This window comes from Pituophis catenifer, unplaced genomic scaffold (assembly GCF_029215685.1).
Source record: "Pituophis catenifer annectens isolate HBS135680 unplaced genomic scaffold, rPitCat1.0.hap2 SCAF_2, whole genome shotgun sequence".
In the NCBI taxonomy this organism is placed as follows: domain Eukaryota; kingdom Metazoa; phylum Chordata; class Lepidosauria; order Squamata; family Colubridae; genus Pituophis; species Pituophis catenifer.
The window spans coordinates 13,395,260-13,415,102 of NW_027256882.1; the positions used below are offsets into that span (position 1 = coordinate 13,395,260).

Below are 19,843 nucleotides of genomic sequence, written 5' to 3' on the forward strand. Positions count from 1 at the left end.
GAAGGGAGAAGGGCAGAATTAGGGGGGGGGGTTGCACTACAGTTCCAGCCCCTCCAAATTTTTACTGTCACACAGTAGGCCCCTCCCCTGTAAAAAGGGGGCAGCTAGTCTTCATGTCTGCTTGGGAAGGTTTATACCTTTAAACGCAAGGAGAAAGCTCCCGCATCCATTGGCTGACCTTCAAAATATAGAAAGAATAGAATAGAATAGAATAGAATAGAATAGAATAGAATAGAATAGAATAGAGTAGAGTAGAGTAGAGTAGAGTAGAGTAGAGTAGAGTAGAATAGAATAGAATAGAATAGAATAGAATAGAATAGAATAGAATAGATAGAGTAGAGTAGAGTAGAGTAGAGTAGAGTAGAGTAGAATAGAATAGAATAGAATAGAATAGAATAGAATAGAATAGAATAGAATAATAGAATAGAATAGAATAGAATAGAATAGAATAGAATAGAATAGAATAGAATAGAATAGAATATTCTTTATTGGCCAAGTGTGATTGGACACACAAAGAATTTGTCTCCGGTACATAAGCTCTCAGTGTACATAAAAAAGACAAGATACATTCATCAAGAATCATAAGGTACAACACTTAATGATAGTCATAGGGTACAAATAAGCAGGTCCATATCTGGTTAAGGTGCTCCCCACCCTCCACAGTCCCTCTGGGGGAGTGGGGATTCCCAGCCAGCTGGTGGTAGTCTGACCTCGATTGTAATCATGTCTCCCCTGGTCCTTCTCTTCACTAGACTAGCCAGGCCCAGTTCCTGCCGCTGTTCTTCATATGTTTTAGTCTCCAGTCCCCTAATCACTTTTTCTACAGTCTCAACATCTGTTTTATACTGTGGTGACCAAAACTGGATGCAGTACTCTAGGTGTAGTCTTACTAGGGCTTTATAGAGTGGTATCAGTACCTCCCTTGATCTTGATTGTATCCCTCTGTTAATGCAATTTAGGATTGCATTGGCTTTTCTGGCTGCCACCACACACTGCTGGCTCATATTTAGATGGTCGTCCACTAAGACTTCAAGATCCTTCTCACAGTCATTGCTATTCAGCCTGGTTTCACCCAGTTTATAAGTGTACTTTTGGTTTTTCTTGCCTAAATTTTATGGCTTTACTTTTCTCTACATTGAATTTCATTTTGTTGGATAGGGCCCAGCGTTCAAGTCTGTCAGGGATCCATCTGGATCTTGAGCCTATCTTCTAGGGTAGGCTAGCTATTCCTGCCAGCTTAGTATCCTCTGCAAATTTGGTAAGAATAGAATAGAATTCTTTATTGGCCAAGTGTGACTGGACACACAAGGAACTTGTCTTGGTGCATACGCTCTCAGTGTACATAAAAAGACAAGATACATTCGTCAAGAATCATAAGGTACAACACTTAATGATAGTCATAGGGAAACAGTCAATATAAATCTTAAGGATACCAGCAACAAGGTTACAGTCATAAGTGGAAGGAGATGGGTGGTGGGAACGATGAGAAGATTTATAGTAGCGCAGACTTAGTAAATAGTTTGACAGTGTTGAGGGAATTACTTGTTTAGCAGAGTGATGGCGTTTGGGGAAAAAACTGTCCTTGTGTCTAGTTGTTCTGGTGTGCAGTGCTCTATAGCGTCATTTTGAGGGTAGGAGCTGAAACAATTTATGTCCAGGATGCGAGAGGTCTGTAAATATTTTCACAGCCCTCTTTTTGACTCGTGCTGTATACAGTATATATGTCCCCCTTCTATTCCCTCATCTAAGTCGTTTATGAAGATGTTGAAGAGTTACAAAAGAAATTACAAAAGAAACATCAAACCAAACATCAAACCAAGAGCCTTGGTAGTACAGGGGTTTAAGGCACCCTGTTATTAAGCTTATTAAGACCAGCTGCCTGCAATTACTGCAGGGTTCGAATCTCGCCAAGGCTCAAGGTTGACTCAGCCTTCCATCCTTTCTAAGGTAGGTGAAATGAGGACCCAGTTTGTGGGGGCAATAAGCTGTATAAATATACAAAAAGGATGAAGGCTATTGCTGAGCACATTGTAAGCCGCCCTGAGTCTTCGGAGAAGGGCGGCATATAAATCAAATTTAAAAAAAAAACCGTTCTTAAAAGACGCTCAGCGAAGCGTGAAGGAAGGAGTTTGGGACGGAGGGGGAGGGGAGGGGAGGGGAGAGAGAGAGAGAGAGAGAGAGAGACAGGCAGGCAAGCAGGCCAAGGCAGGACACACGCCCCCTCCCTTTATGCTTCGCCCCTTCCCCTCCACCCCTATTGCCCGAGGTCTCCAATCCTTCCAGAAAGTGGACGCAGCCGCCGCGCCCGCTCTGCACTTTCACTTTTCAACTTTCCCTTTCTTTTATTCTCACAAATACAAACGCGAACCGATTGGGAAAAGACAGGCTTAAAAGTTCTTAAAAGAGGCTCCGCGAAGCGCAAAGGAGTTTAGGACGGAGGGGGGCGACGGGGGGGAGAGACCTAGGAAGGGTACGGCCCCCACCTTGCTGTTTACTTCACACACGCACACCCCCAACCGTTCGAGGTCCAAACCGTAGCAACCTTCCATTTACGCCCGTAGCAACCCCACCCCAACCTTCCCCGCTCCCAATATTCTCCTTTCCCTTTTCTCGGAAATAAAAGGGGAACCGATTCCCAATGAAAGGCGAGCAGTTTTTAAACGAGGCTCAGCGAAGCCCGTGGGAAGAAGCAGCGGGGGAGGGGGAGGGGGAGAAACCCAATCCCAGGACATGAGCTCCCCCCCCCACTTTCAGCTTCTGCCCACCCAGATATCTCACCGCAACAGTCTCCAGGCACGGAGACCCCCACCGCCGCCCCCAGAACCAAGAGGCAGGCCGGGCATAGCGGCATTTTCTTCTAACCACACAAGGCATTGGCGTCTTCTAACCGAGATCACTTTCACTCCGCCTCCCCCCCTTCGAGCTCCGGTGACGTTCTCCGCCCCTCCAACCCACAAGCCAACCCCCCACGCCGCCACCGGGAGCTCTTGATAAGAAGCACTGCTTCCAATTCGAACAGGCAACAGCTCTTCATAGGATAGGGATAGGGATAGAACAGGTGTGGTGTGGAATGAAGAGTAGAGTAGAGTAGAGTAGAGTAGAGTAGAGTAGAGTAGAGTAGAGTTGAGTTGAGTTGAGTTGAGTTGAGTTGAGTTCACCAACCGGAGGTCCACAGACCACTGGTGCAGTGATGAAATGTAAAATTTATTACTACTGGATCTATGGGCATGGCTTGGTGGGGGGGTGACTCATTACGCACGGTCACTCACACCCTTGTCACCTCACACCTGGATTATTGCAATGCTCTCTATATGGGGCTCCCCTTGAGGAGCACCCGGAGGCTCCAATTGGTCCAGAATGTGGCCGCGCGGGTGGTGATGGGAGCGATGTGGCGCTCCCATGTGACCCCCCTCCTGCACGAGCTGCACTGGCTCCCAGTGGTCTTCCGGGTGCGCTTCAAGGTTTTGGTTACCACCTTTAGAGCACTCCATGGCTCAGGACCAGGGTACTTACGAGACCGCCTTCTGCCACCAGTAGCCTCTCACCGACCAGTTCGCTCCCATAGAGAGGGGCTCCTCAGGGTGCCGTTGGTCAAACAATGTCGACTGGCGGCCCCCAGGGGGAGAGCCTTCTCTGTGGAGGCACCTGCCATCTGGAACAAGCTCCCCCCGGAGATACGGAAGATCCAAGACTTACCCATCTTCCGCCGCGCCCTAAAAACCTTTTTATTCCAACAGGCTGGTCTGGCCTAACTCTCCCTTTTAAATTGGCTTTTAAATTGGGTTTTAAATGTTTTTTAGATAAATTGGATGTTTTAATTTGTTTTCTGAGCCTAAATTATTTAATCTGTTTTTAATAGTTTTTTAACTTTTGTATGTCTTTGTATTTTATCTTGGCTGTTCACCGCCCTGAGTCCTTCGGGAGTAGGGCGGTATACAAATATGATAAATAAATAAATAAAATAAATAATAAATAATGTGACTGGGTGGGCGTGGCCATTTTTTTTTTACTTTTAAAAGCATTTTTTCTACAACCTTAAGAGGTTGCAGGAAAAAAAAATGCTTTTAAAAGCCTCTGACGATCAGGCAACTCAGCTGGGATCGTCAGAGGCTTTTAAAGGGTTTTTTTTTTTCCTACAACCTCTTCCACCGAAAGCTGCTAGAAGAGCAACTGGCAATGGCGGCGTGCCCACAGAAAGGGCTCTGCGTGCCACCTCTGGCACGTGGGCCATAGGCTCGCCATCACAGCCCTACACTATTTCTGACAGATGACAGTCCAGTGGTGAAAACCAAATTTTTTTACTACTCGTTCTGTGGGCGTGGCTTAGTGGGCATGGTGTGGCTTGGTGGGCGTGGCAGGGGAAGGATACTGCAAAATCCCCATTCCCTCCGCTCTTTAGGGGAAGGATATTGCAAAATCTCCATTCCCACCCCACTCTGGGGCCAGCCAGAGGTGGTAGTTGCCGGTTCTCCAAACTGCTCAAAATTTCCGCTACCGGTTCTCCAGAACCTATCAGAACCTGCTGGATTTCACCCCTGATTTCATCCCTGGGGGAAGGCCTCCAGGCCCAAACCAGACCCACCGCTCCAGGCTCCTCTGAGAGCCCGAGAGAGATTTCTTCAGCACCACCCTTTGAAAGCAGCAATGGACACCTCAAAGCACTCAAAAAGTTCAGAAAGCAAATGCAAAAAAATCTGGAAATTTACATTTGAAATGTAACCGCCACTGATCCTATTAGGTATAATCAAAGAAAAAGTCCACAAGAAATATTGTAACTTAATACTGACAGCACGGAGCATAAATTAGGCTCAAAACAAGGATCAGAGGGAGTGTTGTAACAGAGCCAAGCACAGCAAGTAATTAGAATTAGAATTTTTTATTGGCCAAGTGCGATTGGACACACAAGGAATCTGTCTTGGTGCATATGCTCTCAGTGTACATAAAAGAAAAGATATGTAAGTAGGTAATGTTGGAAGATGCCATGCACCAAATACTCCATTAATACTTTTCTTTTTTGCATGTGTGTAACAGTGACCAACAGTAGCACTTCCTTAGCAAAGTTTTTGTCATGTTTCTTAGCTGACTGCGTGTTTCTTTGTCCTTCATTCACTCAAAAGTTATCATCCTTTCAAACAGTGTTTCTCCATCTTCTTTTACACTTACAGTGTTTTTGCTCAATATTCTACAGTAACAGCATCGCTGCCATAACTTTTTTTTAATCTATAGATAACCTGATGCCTTCTTTAAATTTCCTGACAGAGGCAAGGATAGAAAAGGGACCCAGGCAATACAGGCGAGCTGTTTTCCAACAGCTGGAAATTCAAAAGCTGCCACGCCGACTATCTGGCTGCCTTTCTTTGGCCATTGCCTGGAGAAATGTCTGCTCAGCCTCTGTGCGCCGTAATATGTCCCTCTGCAACCTCTTTTCTCGTTTACGTAACGTTGGCACAGCAGCATCAGGAGCCCACTGCGGCCCCAGCCCTGCACATAACATCTCCTGCTGCAAAGAGAGAAAATGGAGAAGTGTTGGAATACATTGTTGGAATGTATTTTGTGCAACAAGTACAACAGTATTCAGCCAGTAGATGGCAATGTTTGTAAATTTGTATCTATGATATATACCCATGATGGCGAATCTATGGCACGCGTGCCAGAGGTGGCATGCAGAGCCTTCTCTGTGGGCACGTGCACCATCGCCAGCTGCTCTTCTGCTTTCCGGCCAGCTGGTCTTTGTGGGTGCTGGAGCACCGGAAAATGGCCTGAAAACAGCCGAAAAACAGGCATGTGTGCACCGGCCAGCTTGTTTTCGTGTTTCCAGTACTCCAGAGTGCGCAAAGACCAGCTGGCTGGCGTGGATGCACATGCCGGAAACCCAAAGACCATCTGGCATGCACGCCAGCCAGCTTGTCTTTGGGTTTCTGGCGTTCCAGCATGTGCACATGCACATACATGCACGCGTGTTCCGGTTTGGGCACTTGGTGCCGAAAAGTTTCGCCATCACTGATATATATTCTATGTTTTTCTGGTCTGAGTAAAGTTTCCTGTTTCCATGTTACAATTAAGCAGTAAAGCACATGGTGACTGTGCACTTTGTGCTATAGGGCTATATAAACAGAATTTCTAGTAGGAAATCAACACTACAAGTTTGTATAGGGATGTGTGTTTTCTTTCCTCCCCTTATCAATTAATTCCTCCCACTGTGACCTCAACAGGCAGGAAGAAAAGCAGCCAAAGAGGAGACAGGCTTGCAATTCCCATTCTTACAAACAACTCCTGGTGAGGGGGTGTCCTCACTTTTCTCCCAGGTTCCCTTATCCCTTCAGCTTATCATCGCCAAGCAGCTTTTTGGTGATGGCCTCCTGTATTTTTCCAGCCCTCCCCCACCCCATTTTTCTCTCCCTCCCCTCCAGTCCACCTTGGGCAAAAATCCCCCATTTACTCAGGGTGCCCTAAATCCTGCTCATGGCTCCTTCCCTGTTTCTCTCTCCTTGCTTGGAACTGGTGGGCCTGAAAAGGCGAGCTGGGCCAGATCTTCCTGCAGAGAAGTTAATTGGAGGATCACAGCAGGACTGGAGGATCCCCAGAGGGTCCCAGACAGCCTAGGATCCCTCCATGGGTCTGTTGGAAAGATTTGGGGGACAAACTCCCCTCTCCAACAACCCTGATTGTCTTGGCATTTAGCTATATTCCAACTCCAGAGTTTAACCTCTTAAACAGACTCCACCAGTAGTGATATAGACTTAACACTGAGGTTATTTGGGGTTGAAGCATTACCTCTGATTCAATCTTATCTCGGACATAGGAAGAAATCAGCCTTTCTGGAAAACCAGGATCAGGGTAAGTTGTCACTTCCTGAGGGAGATCTTTTCTCCACCTCCACCACTGGTCTGAGAGAAAGCCAAAAAAAAAAAAATGGTTAGGTTATTTCTGGGGCAGGAACTCCGATCTGGGTTGGGGAAGGATTTATGCCGGAGACCTCCAGGAGGCTCAGATGGGACAACTGCCTGGATTACAACCCAGTGTAGGCGTATGTATACGTGCAGGAATGTTCCTATCTTGGATGGCAAGCCTCAGATAAAGAAGGAAGGAATGCACGGTAGTAGGCGCCAAGGAATGGCATTAGAAAATAAGACCCTAAATCTGTAGATAAGAGGAACAGGAGAAGAGGAAGTAGGACATATGTTAGACTTCAACTATAGATGAACATTATAAGTGCTTAAGCAAGCAGTAGTAATGGTCAGCCAAGGATCTTATGGCTTTAGTTGCTTGAAAGACTTTGTGAACCAATAAGATGCTGACAAGTACGCTGTGGCTGAAGGTAACAAACTATATAATGTCACTCTGTAAAGCAGTGTTTCTCAACCTTGGTAGCTTGAAGATGGGTGGACTTCAACTCCCAGAATCCCCCAGCCAGCAGCGCTGGCTGGGGGATTCTGGGAGCTGAAGTCCACCCATCTTCAAGCTACCAAGGTTGAGAAACACTGCTGTAAAGCAATAAACACCACATATATCCTCAACCTTTCTGTGTGTGGTCATTTGATTACAACAACCCAGCATCTTCAATCAATCGATCAGAATAGAGTCTAGTCAGCCCTCTTGGTACTCCAGCACCCACAAAGAACAGCTGGCTGGAAACCAGAAGAGCAGCTGGCGATGGTGCGCGTGCCCACAGAGAGGGCTCCATGTGCCACCTCTGGCACTCTTGCCATAGGTTCGCCATCTCGGCCCTATTCCATTTCAGGCAAGTGGGTGGTGCTTCCATCCGTATATTATGGACCAAGGGAAAAAAAGTGTTGGCCATCAAGGGAAATGAAATGGAACATTCTTGGGGGTTTCAGAAAAATAATTGAGTTGAAACTGTCCATGTTCCTATTAGAGCTCCTATGAAATATCATAGTCCTATCTTTCTTTCCTTCTTTCCTTCTTTCCTTCTTTCCTTCTTTCCTTCTTTCCTTCTTTCCTTCTTTCCTTCTTTCCTTCTTTCCTTCTTTCCTTCTTTCCAGTGGTGGGTTGCCCTCGGTTCTCTCCATTGCCCCACCTTCCACCCAACTTCCCTGATCTTCATCAGGGACAGAATTCTGGTTTTTCCAAGCACTTCCCAGATCACTTATGGGACTTTTCTTTTCTTTTTATTCTTGCGCTCCCGATATTTGCTTCTCTGAAGTAATTCTATTAAAGCCAAAGAGGCTTCCTGCCAGACAAGAGGAATGTGGAACATTTTGATATTTACAGGGGTTGGAAAAATGGCTGCCTATTTTCTTCTTCCTTTCCGACTCCTGTTCAAAACGCTGTTTGTGGGGAAGAGCCCTAGTGGTGCAGTGCTTAGAATGCAGTATTGCAGGATTATTCTGCCAACTGCCAGCCGTTCGATTCTTACCGGCTCAACCTTCCATCCTTCCGAGGTCATCAAAATGAGGGCGCAGATTGTTGGGGGCAATATGCTGACTTTGTGAATCACCTAGAGAGGGGCCCATAAAGCAGGGGTGAAATGCTCCCGGTTCAGACCGGATCGCTCGATCCGGTAGCGATGGAGGCGGATGGTTTGGAGAACCAGTAGCAAAAATCCCTGCGCCCCCCCCCCCATGCCCAGCTGAGCCGCGCGATCATCAGAGGCTTTTTTTCTTTTAAATGCCTCTGACGATCCAAGCTGAGTTGCCTGATCGTCAGAGGCTTTTTTAAAAAAGCCTCTGCCGATCAGGCAACTCAGCTTGGATCGTCAGAGGCATTTAAAAGAAAAAAAGCCTCTGCTGATCAGGCAACTCAGCTTGGATCGTCAGAGGCATTTAAAAGAAAAAAAGCCTCTGCCGATCAGGCAACTTAGCATGGATCGTCAGGGGCATTTAAAAGAAAAAAAGCCTCTGCTGATCAGGCAACTCAGCTTGGATCGTCAGAGGTATTTAAAAGAAAAAAAGCCTCTGATGATCAGGCAACTCAGCTGGGATGATCCTTTTGAAAGCATTTTTTAATAACCTCTTCACCGAAGAGGTTGTAGAAAAAAATGGTTTTAAAAGTAAAAAAAAATGGCCACGCCCACCCAGTCACATTACCCCTCAACCAAGCCATGCCCACAGAACTGGTAGTAACAAATTTAAGATTTCACCACTGCCATAAAGCACTATAAAGTGGTATATAAGTGCTATGGCTATTGTGGGAATCATGGGTGAAACTCTCAGAGAGGCTGTGCCATTCACACCAGCTCAGTCAACACAGAAAGATACAGAAGTGGGGGGGGGGAGGTGTCAGTGGATGAGTTTGTTTCACTTACATATCAGGAAGAGAATCCCAGCTCCCAAGATTGTGGCAGTCACAAATCCCACAGGAATCCGCCACCCTGTAGTTAAAGAAGGAGAAAGATGGTTCTGATTAGACAGATGCTGCATTCCCGGAAGTGGAGATTTTGAGCAATGGAAGCATTTCCCAACCTGCTTTGGCCTCCAGGCAGTGTCCCCCACACTACCTGAAGGATGACCAAATGACTGCAAGGAATGTATTTATAAATATATGTATTTATGGCACTAGACAATCCATGGCCTGTTGTGGTCCGCCAGCAGACTGCGGAGCTGGCAGCGGAGTCGGACAGCGATGAGGCCGAGGAAGAACAGGGGCCAGTCCTGGAGGCTGGGGAAGGCCCGGATGAGGGCTCTGCGGTGGAGGCAGAGATGGGGCCAGGGCCATTGGGGAGTGAGATGCGGACTCCGGAGCCTCCAGAGGCTGTCAGTAGAGAGGCAAAGAAACAGGAGGAGCCTGTTCCTAGTGCACGTATGAAAAGAGCTGCCGGAAGGCAAGAGCAGCTACAGCAAAGAGGACAACTCGGGAGTAGGGCCAAGAGATGATTGGCCCCTCCCATAAGGCTTAAAAGACCAGCAACAGCTCTTGGCCTCTTTGCCGGAAAACAACATTAATAGACTTGTTCTTGTCTTGCTGCAATTATCTCGTCGGCATCTTCTGTTTCTGAACTTTTGCCAAGAGAAGCCTTTGGCAGTTTGCCTAATTTTACCAAGGTTGGTGATTAGACTGAAGAATTTGTGTTATGAAGAATTTGTTTTGATTTATTTATTTTTTATTTTATTTATTTATTTTTATTTGATTTATATGCCGCCCTTCTCCTGAGACTCAGGGCGGCTTACAATGCGTTAAGCAATAGCCTTCATTCTTTTGTATATTTTATACAAAGTCAGCTTATTGCCCCCACAAACTGGGTCCTCAATTTACCTACCTTAGAAAGGATAGAAGGCTGAGTCAACCTTGAGCCTGGCGAGATTCGATCTTACTTTAATTGCAGACAGCTGGTGTTAAATTACAGAGCTCTGTCTGTTGAGCTATTCAGGCTCAGCGGAGTTTGGACTCCGCTGAGAATGAGTTAATTCTCAGCTGTTCTAATAAAGTCTGTTTGTTTTTGGAATTTTTTGCATCGACTACTACCTACTTGGGCCTGGGTCACAACATGGTCTATTGGGTCATGGTATCAGAGACATGTCTTTACCGAAGCTGAAAACAGAATGATGTTGGGTGAAAAAATAGTAGTGGGAGAAAAAGCAATTTTCAACTTCCTGCAGGCTTCCCCATTGACTTTCCTTGCAGGAAACGGACAGAGAGAATTGGAAATGACGATGACGTGACTGCGGCTGACTGCAGCGGTGTGGCATTGCCGAATTTCAATTCTGTGAGAGTAATGAGTCCCAGATTTTGGAGCCATTCTTTAAGTTACTTCATCTGATTCAAAGATTGTTGCCCTATGATATACCATTTTGCCCAATTGAAGATTACAACAGATAGACAAGAGAATTTTAGAAGCGTATAGATAGGTATCTACAGTAGATATTCTTCTGCAATCAGAATTCTGCAATTCTTTTGCACCTTTGGACACAACACCTGTTTGCTGTGGATTTAATTACAAACTGGACTATTCAAACTGTGTGTATTTTTGTCTGTGTTATCGGAGTAAAAGTTCTTGGCAGGCAGCCACGGAGTTGCTGCCAAGTTCCTTATCACTGACGTTGAGTGTTTGAAGAGTTTATTTAACCCTCGGCTGGCTGGTTGGGTGTGTGTGTGGTACGGGGACAGAACACATGCCATCCCTGCCCTACCAAAGTCTACCCTTAGTATAACATAGCTTAACCATACCATATCTTCATATATTTGTTTCTCAAGTTCCCACTTCCGACTCCCCAGTCAAAACTAACTTCTCTCCCATCACTAAATGCAGAACTTTCTGTTCTCTGCCTGAAATCTAGAGTTGATACGGAAGAAAACTTGATTTTCTTCTCCCTACATTTTCCAACGTTGCTGAAAAAAATCTACATGTCATAAACACTCAATATCTCACCTCTTTCCTCCTTGAAAGCCAATATCAGGGGCTCCTGCAAGCCGTCATGCTCCAGGTGACACCGAAAACGGTCCTTCTCCTTGGGGTCGATCTCAATGCTGATCCAGACATAATAGGTCCCGTCTGAATTGAGGACCACAGTCCTACGGAAAGTCTCTTGTTCCCAGTTCTCACCATCCCTCGTCCAGGTGGCCTGGATCTCCTTGGGGTAGAAGCCAAAGGCCTGGCAGATGAGGACCTCCAGCCTGTCATCCACGACCTTGTGAATCACCTTCCCCACTGGGGGCTCTGCAGAAACAGCAACAACACAATTCTCAGGATTTTCTGGCCAGGTAATATAAGAGCAGAAATAACCTGATTTCAACACCTTCTCCCACTGCTTCCTCTCCTATCCTGAACCCGAGGGACCCTCAAAAATGGGCCGTTGGAGGTCTTTACATTTGTTTTTTTAATTTGATTTATATGCCGCCCTCCTCCGGAGACTCAGGGCGGCTTACAATGCGCTAAGCAATAGCCTTCATCCTTTTGTATATTTATACAAAGTCAGCTTATTGCCCCCACAAACTGGGTCCTCAATTTACCTACCTTAGAAAGGATGGAAGGCTGAGTCAACCTTGAGCCTTGGAGAGATTCGAACCTGCAGTAATTGCAGGCAGCTGGTCTTAATAACCAGCTTAATAACAGGGTGCCTTAGACCACTGTACTACCAAGGCTCTTTGTTTTTGAAAGGCGTATACTACATTTTGAATAAAGTTGTCACTCTGATTAAAATCATCGGCGATTGATTCAGTTTTGTTACCCCAAACTGTTGTGTCCCACCAGAGGTTTGTACGGATTGTTGCTGATCCCGACGATGAGGAGGCTGGTGTGGTACTGCGCCAGCAGCCTGTGCAGCCGGCGCTCGAGTCGAACAGCGAGGAGGCTGAAGAAGATGTGGTGCCAGAGGCAGGGATTCAGTCAGGGCCTTCAGAACCTGCAGAGGCTCCTTTAAGTGAAGAGGATGAAGTGGAGGAGCCTCTTCTCAATGCACGGACACGCAGAGCTGCCAAAAGGCAGGAGTGGTTCCTCAGGAGGAGGAGGTCTACTCGAGAGTAAGGCTTGGGGCTAATTGGCCACTCCCTTAGCCTATTTAAGAAAGTACGCAGCTTGCAACAAGCTGCAGGAAACAACTTTAGTTTGCTAATCATCGCGTTGGGATGTCTCTGCAACCTTGCTTCTGGGCTTTCTGCCAACTCCAGTAAGACTCTGACTATCTTATCTGTGGAATTCTGGCAGGCTGTTAAGAACGCTTATTAACAGCCTGGTTTAGCTCAACAGACAGAAGCACTGTAATTTAACACAGCTGCCTGCAATTACTGCAGGTTCGAATCCCACCAGGCTCAAGGTTGACTCAGCCTTCCATCCTTTCTAAGGTAGGTAAAATAAGGACCCAGATTGTGGGGGCAATAAGCTGACTTTGTATAAATATACAAAAGAATGAAGGCTATTGCTTAATGCACTGTAAGCCGCCCTGAGTCTCCGGAGAAGGGCAGCATATAAATCAAATTTTTAAAAAAAGAAAAAACCTGCGTTATTTGAGTAAACTAAGTTTTGTTCTGAGTTTGTGTGTGTTGTGTTCTTTGGGATCCGTAGCTGGGGCAGAACACAAACTGAATTTGTTCAAGCTGTTCTAGATGGAAATCAGGAACAATGGCACTAGCACTTAGACTTATATACCGCTTCACAGTGCTTTACAGCCCTCTGTAAGCGGTTTACAGAGTCAGCCTATTGCCCTAACAATCTGGGCCCTCATTTTACCGACCTCAGAAGGATGGAAGGCTGAGTCAATCTTGAGCGGGTGAGAATCGAACTGCCGGCAGCCGGCAGTCAGCCGAAGTAGCCTGCAGTACCGCATTCTAACCACTGGGCCACCACGCCTCTAACAACCTTATCTTTTGGTTCAGCCCCAAACGCAGGTTGTGGGAATTACAATTTCTTCTGCTGTGTAAATTTTTTCTTGTGGAAATGCAAATAGATCTCGGCCTTCCTCCATCGCATCACTGGTTTCTTTTTTTTTAAACTCTTGGGAAAAGAGAAGAACCTGTAGTACAGTGGACTAAAGCACTGTCATTAACATCTGCTGCTTGCAATTACTGCAAGTTCAAATCTCACCAGGCTCAAGGTTGATTCAGCCTTCCATCCTTTCAAAGGTAGGTAAAATGAGGACCCAGATTGTGGGGGCAATAAGCTGACTTTGTATAAATATACAAAAGTATGAAGGCTATTGCTTAACGCAGTGGTCCCCAACCCCCGGTCCGCGGACCGGTGCCGGGCCGTGGAGTACCTGGCACCGGGCCGCACAGCGGCCGGGGGACATGAACGCTGCAGCGCAAAGGCTCCTGGGCCGTGCGCAATGGGCCGTGCGCAAAAGCTCCTGGGCCGTGCCCCCACCCCTGCGCGCGCTCAGCGGGCCGCGGCGATAAAAAGGTTGGGGACCACTGGCTTAACGCACTGTAAGCCGCCCTGAGTCTCCGGAGAAGGGCGGCATATAAATTAAAGAAAAAAGAAAAAAGAAAAAAGAGAGATAATATGTACTGTAACTTTAACTGCTACAAGATGACTAATTGATTAAGTGGTTAAAATAGAAATAAAAGGAAGGCAGGAAGTTCATTCATTCCTGCTCACTTCTGCTCGTGATATTACTGCTAAAGATACTGTGATGGTGTTACGGAACTAGAACTGTAAGCAAACTTTGTTTTGTATTGAAAGTGTTATCTTTGTTTATGAGAAGCCAGGTTTGTTTGTTTTACAACAAGTAAAGACTATTTTTCTAACAACGTTCAGAGTCTGAGAGTATCTGTGTTGCAACGCTGTCTGGTCCGTCGCTCTACTCTGCAGAGGGCAGTTTACCCTCAACAGTATTGATGGTTATTTTTCCCATTGGTCTACACCCAGATCTCTTTCTGCCAAACATTTGAAGGGTGGCTTGGCTGTGTGGGCAAAAATAATATAGGGAGGGGGAGAACAGAAATCCCATGGAAACACTGCACAAGGGAGCATCTCACCCACCCACCCCTTAGCCACTCACTGGTCCTTTCCAGAGCCTCCTCCCTGTAGGACTGGTATATCTTCAGCCACTCAATGCAGGTCTCCTCCAGGTAGACTTTATTCCTCTGGGACCACCTTAGATCCTCTTCCCACGTCTCCTTGACCTTCTCGGCCTGGGGCTGAGCTGCCACCCAGGTGAGGGCCTCCTTCTCGAAGCTGAGGAAGTCCATCCCATTGTAGCCATAGCGGAAAACTCCATCTTTGTTCCCATCTTCCCGGAGCTCACAGCCCAAAATCACCTGCCAGGTATCAAGCCCTGAAAGAGATCCAGAGAGGGGTGAGTGAGAAGGTCCCAGAATTACTCTTCTCAGGCCCCCTCCTCGGGCAGTTGATAACAACCTTATCAACCGCCTTGATTCACTTAACAACTGTGGAAAGAAAGGTGGTAAAATGGTTCCAAACTCATTTCACAAGTGTCTCACTTAGCAGCAGAAACGTTGGGCTCAATTGCAGTCGTAAGTCGAGGACGACCTGTATTGCAAGCTAATTCTGCTGACTGCCAGCAGTTCGATCCTGACCGGCTCAAGGTTAAAATCTCCACTGCTTCCTAAGTGTTCTTGCTATTAAAGATTCAGGCAAGGTGTCTTGACCTTATCTGGCCAGCAGAGGGAGCCCCAGTCTGTCTTTCCCCTTTTATCCCACAGGAAGGAAAGTGGTTTATTTTATTTTAGTTTATTTTTTAATCAACATAAGTGCTTAATGAACAGGGCATTTTCTGAATCATTTTACTTATACAAGCTAATATAGAATAGAACAGAACAGAATTTTTATTGGCCAAGTGTGATTGGACACACAAGGAATTTGTCTTGGTGCATAAACTCCCAGCGTACATAAAAGAAAAGATACGTTCATCAAGAATCATAAGGTACAACACTTAATGATAATCATAGGGTACAAATAAGCAATCAGGAAACAATATCAATATAAATCGTACGGATACCAGCAACAAGGTTACAGTCATACAGTCATAAGTATGTATATTCATAATCACAATCACAATCACAACAACAATAATAAAAACAGACTAATTCTGCTGACAGCCAGCAGTTCGATCCTGACCGGCTCAAGTTTGACTCAACCTTCCATCCTTCCAAGGTCGATAAAACGAGGACCCAGATTGTTGGCGGCAATAGGCTGAGTCAGTAAACTGCTTAGAGAGGGCTGTAAAGCACTGTGAAGTGGTATACAAGTCTAAATGCTACTGCTATCGCTATGCTGTTTTCTGGCCAAGAAATTTAATAACAGAAAATGCCTCATTTAAACATCATCTCCACTGCTTCTTAAGTGTTACTGCTATTAAAGACTCAGGCAAGGAGTCTTGACCTTATCTGACCAGCAGAGGGAGCCCCAGTATGTCTTTCCCCTCTTAGTCCACAGAGAGAAAAGTGGTTTTTTTAAAAGATATTTTTTTAAAAAAATTTAATCAACGTAAGTGCTTAATGAACAGTGCATTTTCTGAGTCATTTTTACTTATACAAGCTAATAATCATAATCATAATATTAATACTAATAATAAAAATCATAACAGTTATATATTGTTTACTTGTATATACTAGTACCGTGATGGCGAACCTATGGCACACGTGCCACCATATCAGTGGGCATGTGAGCTCAGCTCCAGCGCGCATGAGCATGCCAGCCAGCTGATTTTCAGGTCTTCTGGGCCTACCAGAGAGTCCAAGAGTCCTCCGGAGGGCTTGGGGAAGGCCTGTTTTTCTTTCTCACCTGGTTCCAGGACCTCTCTAGGAGTCTGGGGAGGGCAAAAACGTCCTTCCCCACCCCCATGGAGGTCCTCTGGAGGCCAAAAAAGGGCCATTTGACAACTTCCGGAGGCCGAAAATGGGCCGTTTGACAACTTCCGGTGGGGCCGGAAGTTGTCAAATGGGCCATTTTTGGCCTCCGGAGGACCTCCGGAGGGGTGTGGAAGGCCATTTTCTCCCTCCCCAGACTCCTAGAGAGGCCCTGGAGGCTGGGGACAGCAAAAAACAGGCCTTCCGGTCCCACTGGAAGTTGTTAAACGGCCCATTTTCGGCCTCCAGAGGACCTCCGGAGAGGTGGGGAAGGCTGTTTTCGCCCTCCCCAGACTCCCAGAGAGGCCCTGGAGGCTTGGGACAGCAAAATACAGGCCTTCCAGTCCTACTGGAAGCTGTTAAATGGCCCGTTTTCGGCCTCCAGAGGACCTCCAGAGGGGTGGAGAAGGCTGTTTTCACTCTCCCCAGACTCCTAGAAAGGCCCTGGAACCAGGTGAGAAAAAAAAAACAGGCCTACTGGGCCATCACGTGCTGGGAGGGGGGGGTCACATGCACATACAGAGGGTGGGGGCAGGGTGCATAGAATTATGGGTGTGGGCACGTGTGCGTGCGACCCCCCTGGCCCCCCCTCCTGGCACATGATGGCAAAAAGGTTAGCCATCACTGTACGTGTGTGTGTGTGTGTGTGTGTGTGTGTGTGTGTGTGTGTGTGTCTGTGTCTGTGTCTGTGTCTGTGTCTGTGTCTGTGTCTGTGTCTGTGTCTGTGTACATTTTCTGAGGTTTTCGTGGGTATTTGAATGTAGGTCTTTGGTTATTCGGGTTTTCTCCCGTGTAAAATTGAGAAACAGCTGCGATCTCACATTGCTCCTAGAAGCACGAAGCCGAAAACACCAGCCTGAAGATGACAAATGAGACTTCGTGGAAACGTCGCCAAGACACTTCCAATTTTATGCGGGAGAAAACCCGAATAACCAAAGACACACACACACATACACACACACACACACACACACACATATATATGAGGGATGTGATGGCTCAGTGACTAAGACACTGAGCTTGTCAATCAGAAAGGTCAGCAGTTCAGTGATTCGTAGTGAGCTCCCGTTACTTGTCCCAGCTTCTGCCAACCTAGCAGTTTGAAAGCATGTAAAAATGCAAGTAGAAAAATAGGGACCACCTTTGGTGGGAAGATAGCAGCATTCCGTGCGTCTTCGGTGTTTAGAGATGCTGGCTACATGACCATGGAGATGTCTTCTGGGAGCACTGGCTCTTCAACTTTGAAACGGTGATGAACACCGGCCCTTAGAATCAGGAACGACTAGCACATATGTGCAAGGGGAACTATAACCTTTACCTTATATAATAATAGTCATTCATCATTTACTTGTACCTAGTAAATAATCTTTTCTCTTCTAGTTTCTACTTCTATTGTCTAACCACTGGTAAAACATGTTGAGAAATATTCTGATTCTTCCTTATCCTTTATTTTTAGTGTCAGACTATCCATCTCTGCACATTCTAATATCTTTTTAGACTGTGCAAGGAGGAAAGTGTTTTATGGGGGGTGCAATTAACCCTTTTTGGGTAAGGACCAGGCCGTGAAGAATATCTAAAGGTGGGAGAAAATTGGGGGGAGGGGTGGGATCACATCTTTGCAGAAAAGAAAGTCTAACCTGGACATCAAAAGTGTCAGGGCTTCTGCTCACCTTCAGTCGGTTGATTGCATTTCGACAAATTCTCCAGGGCTGTCCCGAATACCCAACCACGGGCCAGGTATGTCTCCTTCTCTGCCTCCTCCATCCAGGGCACCAGAGGCTCCATCCTCCCGGTGAGGCTGTCATAGTGAGTGATGGGCTGGTCATCCAGGTAGCCCCTAATGGAGAACCGAGGCAGCCCCTGGCTGGGCTCTAATAGTAGTAGGTAGAAATAAGGCAGGGAGTGCGAAGGAGAGCCTGGGAAGGGAGAAGGGCTCCAATATTTTATTGTGACAACAGTAATCCTCCCCCTAGCAAGTGGGCCTACCTCTTTGCTTGGGAAAATCCATGCCTTTAAACACAAGGAGGAAGCCCCCCAGCAGCTATTAGCCCATCTTGGAAACCTCTGGCCAGGTCAAATTAAGATGTCCCCATGCCCCCCCCCCCAGCTCGGGGTTCCCAGTTCAGCTCATGAACTGACCTCAATCGCAACCCCTCCTCCTTGCTGACCATCGGGATGCGATCTGACTGAAGCTTTCTTGTTAGAGCAGGAGACCTGATTGTCTCCCCAGAAAAAAAACATCCCACCCACCCAATGAGGTTTTCTGATCAGGAGGGGAAGAAATAATAAGAGTAGAGAAGAGCGGAGCAGAGTGGAGTGGAATACAGCAGAGCAGAGCAGAGCAGAGCAGAAATTAGAATGGAATGGAATCGAGGAAAGTGGAATAGAATAGAGTATGGAATAGAATGGAATAGAGTAAAGAATAGGATGGGATAGGATAGGATAGGATAGGATAGGATAGGATAGGATAGGATAGGATAGGACAGGACAGGACAGGACAGGACAGGACAGGACAGGACAGGGCAAAACAGAACAGAACAGAACGGAGCAGAATCAAACAATGGAATGAAATGGAATAGAATATGGCATGGAATGGAATAGAATAGAATAAAGAATAGAATAGAATAGAATAGAATAGAATAGAATAGAATAGAATAGAATAGAATAGAATAGAATAGAATAGAATAGAATAGAATAGAATAGAATATGGGATGGGATGGGATGGGATGGGATGGGATGGGATAGGATAGGATAGGATAGGATAGGATAGGATAGGATAGGATAGGATAGGATAACAGATATATAGTATAATATAGGCGTGATGATGAATACATGAAATGGATACGGATAAAAGGGAACATTAGGACAGGGATGGAGTGCTCCTTATTATTATCATGAGCCAGGAGGGGAGGCGGGGGAGGACCAGGGTGTTGATCTGAGAACGTTCCTCTTTTCACTTCCGCTCCGTTTCCTCCGAAATGCAAATGCTAGCTGATTTCAAAAGAAACAGTGAAAGTTGTTTGGCGAAGCGCGAAGGAAAGGATTTTGGGACGGAGGAGGGGGGGGAGAGAGAGAGAGGGAGGGAGAGAGAGGGAGGGAGGGAGAGAGGGAGGGAGGAGGGAGGGAGAGAGAGAGAAAGAGAGAGAGAGGGAGAGAGAGAGAGAGAGAGAGGAGGGAGGGGGAGAGAGAGAGAGAGAGTGGGAGGGAGGGAGAGAGAGGGGGGAGGGAGGGAGGGAGAGAGAGACACTCAGGCAGAATTCTCCCCCTCCATTCCTGCTTTCCCTCCCACACTCCCCGAGGTCGCAGCTCCTTTGTGGGATTCGGCGCAGCAGCCCCCCCCCCCCCCCCGCTCTGAACATTCTCTTTCCACTTTCACTTTTCTCAGAAACGGGGCGGGAATGGATTCCAAATGAAATGCGGAGAGTTCTTAAGCGAGGCTCAGCGGAGCACAAAAGAAGGAAGAAAGTCGGCTGGGGAGGGGAGAGGAGACGCCCAGCCTGGGACTCGTTCTCCCCCTTACTTTCTGCTGCTTCTCCCCCCCCCCCTCCCCCGCCAGGAACTCACCGCAGCAGCCTGCCGGCACTAAGACCCCCAACGCCGCCCCCAGCACCCAGAGGGACGCCTGGCATAGCAGCAGCAT

General features: G+C 46.7%; 1 protein-coding gene across 1 annotated transcript; it reads right to left on the minus strand.

Annotated features, from left to right (window-relative positions):
• Window positions 1–6,843: 6,843 nt before the first annotated feature.
• Window positions 6,844–19,843, minus strand: LOC139309873 (major histocompatibility complex class I-related gene protein-like; the record flags this gene model as incomplete). Its single annotated transcript, XM_070934068.1, has 6 exons — window positions 19,768–19,843; window positions 17,874–18,119; window positions 14,394–14,669; window positions 11,327–11,614; window positions 9,266–9,331; window positions 6,844–6,887 (listed from the first exon to the last, which is right to left on the minus strand). Coding segments are annotated over exons 1-6 (996 nt in total), but the record flags the coding sequence as incomplete, so codon positions are not given.